This window comes from Elephantulus edwardii, unplaced genomic scaffold (assembly GCF_000299155.1).
Source record: "Elephantulus edwardii isolate Elephantulus edwardi_28Jun2011 unplaced genomic scaffold, EleEdw1.0 scaffold00077, whole genome shotgun sequence".
NCBI classification, from domain to species: domain Eukaryota; kingdom Metazoa; phylum Chordata; class Mammalia; order Macroscelidea; family Macroscelididae; genus Elephantulus; species Elephantulus edwardii.
The window spans coordinates 13649810-13655542 of NW_006399827.1; the positions used below are offsets into that span (position 1 = coordinate 13649810).

The 5733-nt window shown below is 52.3% G+C and overlaps 1 protein-coding gene across 2 annotated transcripts; it reads right to left on the bottom strand.

The window, feature by feature from the left end:
- Positions 1-1688: 1688 nt before the first annotated feature.
- ORMDL3 (ORM1-like 3 (S. cerevisiae)) lies at positions 1689-4079 on the bottom strand. 2 transcript variants are annotated; one of them, XM_006889397.1, is made up of 3 exons: positions 3902-4079; positions 2554-2705; positions 1689-2091 (listed from the first exon to the last, which is right to left on the bottom strand). In XM_006889397.1, exons 1-3 carry the CDS (start codon positions 4073-4075, stop codon positions 1956-1958), a joined length of 462 nt encoding a protein of 153 aa, XP_006889459.1. In that variant the 5' UTR covers positions 4076-4079; the 3' UTR covers positions 1689-1955. The 2 variants fall into 2 exon arrangements, with proteins under 2 accessions (XP_006889459.1, XP_006889460.1); XM_006889398.1 differs by having other exon boundaries at positions 1956-2091; positions 3950-4075.
- Positions 4080-5733: the final 1654 nt, after the last annotated feature.

The window sequence follows — 5733 nt, forward strand, 5'->3', positions numbered from 1 at the left end:
TGTCTGGTGCCTTCACTACAAGACACCTCCCTCCCCTGATCCTGTATGAACCCAAGTTTTGGAGTTTACCTCTTCCCCTCCAAGTCAGACTCAGGTCAGGCAGGAGGAGGCATGAAGTTAGCTCTGGAGACAGAAAGGCCAGGAAGAAGTACAGCCCTCCAGGGCAAGAGCAAATGGGAGAAGGCAGATTGCAGGATAAGGAACTGAAAAGGGACGGGATTCTCAGAGGATGAGCGGCTCAGACATTAGCACTCCAGCCAAGACCCAACAAGTCGTGAGCCGGGGACATCAGGCCTATGAGTGGAGCAGGGAGGCAGAGACACCAGCAGACGAGTCTGCTCTCTGGCCTGCTGCTGCCTCCAGGGACCCCATGCCCCCAAGCTGAGGCAGCAAAAAGACCCAAGTCTTGGTCCTTCCCACAATCCAGACCTTCCCACCTGACGCCCCAACCCAGAACACACCGGGGGCCCTCCAGGAAGCAGAGGCCAGACAGGAGGAAACAGGAACACATTGCCCTTTATTTGTGTCTCTCAGAATACTGTACAAAGGAAGTAAAAATCCTGTTCACACTGTTTAGAAAGATTCTGAGGTGAAAGTTCTCTATGTTACACAGGCTGGGAGGTGGTGGACTGGGAGGCAGAAAACAGGGCCAGTGATCACCTGTCCTCCCTTAGGCTAGTGGCCAAGGGTTCCACAGCTTTTCTAAAATAACTCACACCTCCGTCAGACTCAAGAGAGCAGGAGGCTCCTCTTCAGGCCTGTGGCCAGGCTCCAGCAGCCCCCCTCTGTGCCTCTCAGGTTCGGGGGGCAGTGCCTGCCAGCCACTCCTTGCTTCTCCCATTGCCCTGCTTAAGCAGTCCATCTACCCGGGTGGGTGTGGCCGCATACTCCCACTTGTGCCACGCAGGAAGGGCCCTGCCCAGAGTCATCTCTGTGAGCAGGCTGAGGTGAGGGGCTGTGTGAGGGCCCCAAGATTCATCAGGTCCCAGCTTCCCACACCCCTCACACTATTGCAGAGAGCAGCTGCAAACAGAACCTGTAAGAAGACTCAGGGGCCTGCCTCCTTCCGGCCGTCTTCAACCCCTCAAGTCAATCTAGGAGCTTCAAACACACAGCAGCTTCCCTTCCCTATCGCCACTGCCATTTGTCATTCATTGGTAAATTTCTCTTCCAAGTCTACTCCCCGCCCTGCCCACATCCCAAAAAACAAGACTGGATCTAGCCCTCCTTCCATCCCACCCACCCTCCCACCGGTCTGCTGCTGTGTGGTCCCATTCTTCAAAACTCAAACCAACATCTCTTGTTCTTCCTTCCCTGACCTTCACAAGAGCCAGGACATGGCAGTGGCTCTGGCTCCGAACCTCTGGGACCAGGGCATTCACAATTAGCTCCAATAAGCCTCTCCTCACCCTCCCTGGCCCCATCCGCTACCCACAGTGGATGATAGGGGATCTGCCAGACACGTGAGACTTAAATTATAACAGTTTCCTGCTTTTATATATACAAGCACACCCTAAAGACCTCAGAATTAAAGTGAAACAAATCGAGAAGTTGTACCGTCCCTTCAGCTCCCCTCACAAAGGTTAAAGTGCTTCGGCGGCCTGAGAGTGAGCAAGTGAGCGGAGGAGCGTCCCTGACCCCCCAGTGCCAGCCTTGTGGGTCCATGTTCAGCCTGGGAGCCCAGCCCATTCCGTGACCACCCCCAGAGAGTCTCTATTCAAAAGGCAAAAGGAAAAGATCAAAAAAATCGGAAAGGGTCAGAGCCCTGGGGAGGGCTCACCCCAACCCCACTACAAGCTACTCCAAGTCGGCTACTGGGGGAAGCAAGGGAGGGTCTAGGGCCCAGAGGCTCAGCCCCCATCTCTGGCAGTGTCCAGAGGAGCCTTCTGTCTTCTGCATCGTAGCACAGGCCTTCTACCCAACCCCTGACATCTTGAGCAAGGGGTGCTGCGCCTTCAGTACTTATTGATTCCAAAGATCCGGACTCCATGGAGCTGGGGCAGCTTAGGGATGAGCACACTCATCAGGGACACAGTGTTGAGGACAAAATGGACTTGGTCATACTTGGTGTAGAAGCTGGTGAGGAAGTACCTGGGTAGGAAGGTCGGAGAGAGGTGTCAGACCTTGGAGGAATCCTTCTTCCCTAACGCCCCGGGGGGTGGTAGCTGTCAGGAGTCATTGAGTCAAGTATGACTTGGAGAGACTCTACAAACAACAGCCTTGAACCCTGTCCTATCCTGTGTCATCCTCATCATCTCGGACACACTTGAGCCCACTACAGCAGTCACAAACCAGTGCAGCAAAAGAATTATGGGATGGGCTCCAGACCAGTATGGTGTGGTTAAGATCTCCCAGACAGAAAGAGGCCCCTCGTCTCAGGCCTGTATGGCCATATCCCTGGCAGGAAGGAAGCCCGCTTGAGGGAAGATAGGGATCCAGGAATTCTCCAACTTCCCTCCCTCTGCTCATTCCCCAAGGACAAAGCTGGCTGGGCCACAGGATCTCCCAGGCCTTCTCCTGCTGCTGGAGGCGTCCTCTGCCCAAAACACTCACAGCACAATAGGTGTGATGGTCAAGAACTTCCGAGAAGCTGTGAACTGGACTCCATAGTCCATCTGCTCCCAGTGGGTCAGCAACCTTGCCTTGCCCTGGTCCGGGGTCTCGAACGGTGTCCCTTTCACTGTGTGCAGGAAGATGTACATGCCCTGGGGGGGAGGGGAGCATACATTAGAAAATAGAAAGCTGAAAGGCCCCCCCAGTTCAGCACCTCCATGCCAGTCAAAGCTAGATGGGGTTCCAGGATGCCTGTGGCCTCCCTATGCTGGGCAGGGAGACCTAGGTTAGAAATCCATTAGGACGGCACCTGGCTGAATGGGACCACTGGGTTAGAGGGCAGGCCTGGCTTGAGAAGAAGGGGAAGGATGAGTTGCAGGATGGTCCCTGCACTGCCAGCCTCCTCCCACACTGTGCCAACTGGGAGGGGAGGTGCTTTTGGCAAGAAGATAGGTGAAAAACAAGGAACTCATGAAATATTATACACAATGGGTGACCCTGGAAGACATTATGCTGAGTGAAATATCTCAGTCTCAAAGGGACAAATACTGCATAATGCCACTGTTGTAAAGCAGGACTGACATCAGAGTTGGGGAGAAACTAAGAAAAGAGGGAATAAATAATGTGCACTGCATTGAAACAGATGAAGGAGAAAACTGTTTAAAAGGATTGTATGATTAGGTATTATTTTCCTGACAAGAGTCCAGAATGAGAGCTGAATGGCGGAGTGGACTAGGGTGGGGGAGTGGAAATTGTATAACAATGAAAGAATTTTTTAAAGAGAAAAGTGAACTGGTGGGAAGGGGTGGGCAGGGAGAAAAATGTGTAACAATGAATGAATGGAAATTCAAAGTCTCTATAAACCTTCATTAACATCTCAATTAAAAAAAAAAAGATGTAAAAAAAAAAAGATGATGGGAAGGCACCATAGGCCCTTGCTTGCTAACCTAGGAGGTACAAGGAGCCAAGGGAGAAGAGAAGGACAAGAGAGGAAAGCGATCTGAGATCCTGACCTGTAAAAGGGGCATGTCTGAACCAAGCTAAGCTCCAGCAGTGCTGGGACCAGGGAGCTCTCTGAGACCCTCAGTGCTGTTTACAATGACCCACTATCCTGGCCCACCGCCTCTTCATCTCAGAGATGTTAACAAATCCACAGTCCACATTCCTCTTCTCAGAGCCCATGCGGCTAGAACCCAGGAGGAGGAATGGAGTCGAGGCCTGAGAACTGCGTCGAGGCTCTGACGACAGATGACATCAGTCTATCCGGCCCAGGTCTGGCACATTCCTACTCCTCAGTCCAACTGCAGAGCATCTCCACAGCCCAGTGAGGCAGCAGGCGAGTCCTCACCATGTTGTGGATGAGGTTGGTGAGGGTCCAGACAACAGGGACGCTCACGAAGGGGATGCTGAGCAGAACGACGTGGAGCAGCCCAATGGCCAGCACATAGGACAACCAGATGCCACGGCTGTTCATCACCCGCGTGTTGGGGTTCACCTCACTGTGCGCCGTGCCTACGTTCATCCTGTCCAAGGTGGTTCTGCAAACAAAGAGCACAGAAAAGATGGGCAACGTCACTTTCCATGCCCTCTCAGACCCTTTAACTCTGCAAAGAGGCAGGCTCTACACAGTTCCACTGTTTCTGATTCTCCAGAACGAGGCAGGAGAAAAATCCATGTGAATTTAACTCGACTCCTTTCTTAATTCTGGATTGAGACAAACATCATCAGCCTGCCTCACCTGTCAGGACAAACCCCTTGCAGGCACCCAGATGCCTGCTAGGATAGGTCATCAAGAAGCATTCTGCCCCACAGCCAAGAAAGCAACACTCAGCTTCTAGCTCACCTGCCACAGCATTCCTAGGAGGGCCTGCCCCTCTATCCAGGACAAAACCAGGCAGAGGGGCAGAGGCTGCCTCGCTCTCTCACTTGGCACAACTCCTAAAGGCCTGATCTGGGACATCCCCTACCCACAAGTCCATCCCACTAGGAGTGAAAGGAGGCAGGGCATGTAGCCACAGGTTGCAGCAGAAGGAAAAATACAAGGTTACTGTTTCTACCCACCTAGCCTAATTCTCCAATCCAGGTCCTCCCTTACCTTCATCCAGAAGACGTCCATGTAAAAAAAAGGAGAGAGTGAAGAAAGGAGAAAACAGACAAGGAACAACCTTTTGCCCAGACCCAGAGCCTCTTCTGTGGTGACATAATACACTCATTCACATGTTTTACCCACTTGGCAGACACTCAGACTAGTCCTTATGATGCCACTCACTCTGCTGCCAAGCCACCAGAGAAAGTGGACCCCGTGCCCCTCCACAGAAAAGGCAAAGGTAGGCTACCTATACAATCAGTGTGAAATCCCAGTGGGCAGCTGGAACCCACGTCAACACATCCCTACCAGACTTAACAACTTGGACTCAAAACCACAGGGGGGGTGTCTCCTCAAACCCCCTTTCTTCTATGCCCTATCCATCCTCACTAAGTCTCCTTTTCCCAGAACCTGTTTCAGGTATCCGTTAAACCCCATCTTCCCCTGCTAAGCTCCAGTGGTAGGAAGTTCCAGAGCTGGAGAAACAAGGAGGGCTGCCTTTGACACCAGAGAAACAATAGTGGCAGCAACCCAGAGTGGGCTGAGGGAAGTGTCAGAGGTAGCGAGCGAGGGGGAGGGGGGAAATGGGCTGTCCTTTGTCTAAAGTTTTGCTATCCCTAGATTTCTGAGAGCCTCGGAACCATCTGGAAGCAGGAAAAGATGGTACCTGTGCACTGGCTCACTTCCCTGGACAAGAGGGGGCCTTCCTGAAGAAGACCCTAAGTTTATCACCATACTAACAACCCCATCTCACCTGAAGATGAAGGAAACAGTCCCAGGTGAGGGTGCAGTGGGAGTACCCAGAGGTCATGTCTCTTACCTGACTGCAGCCAAACCGCTTTCTGTCTCAGATATCTCTGACCAGGATCCCAGTTGGGCCAGCTTAGGAGCTAGAATTCCCAAGGGTCGGTTCTCTATTTCCAGTATAATGGGAGCAAGTTTCCTCTTAGATGGTCTCAAGCTTAAAGACGTCAAGGGAAATGTGGCCCACAACACAGCCTCCCCACATACATACACGGTGGGCACTGCACTCTGCACGCCATCATCCTAGTCAATTAGGCTGAATAACTGGGCCTAACAGAAACACAAGGAAT

What these genes read in the sequence shown, in the direction of transcription:
- ORMDL3 (XM_006889397.1), bottom strand. Translation starts at nt 4,075, where the DNA reads ATGAACGTAGGCACGGCGCACAGTGAGGTGAACCCCAACACGCGGGTG. An exon ending in CCAACCTCATCCACAACATG is followed by an intron (nt 2,706 to 3,901) that starts GTGAGGACTCGC and finishes CCTCCCCCCCAG; the next exon opens with GGCATGTACATCTTCCTGCA. An exon ending in ACCATCACACCTATTGTGCT is followed by an intron (nt 2,092 to 2,553) that starts GTGAGTGTTTTG and finishes CTTCCTACCCAG; the next exon opens with GTACTTCCTCACCAGCTTCT.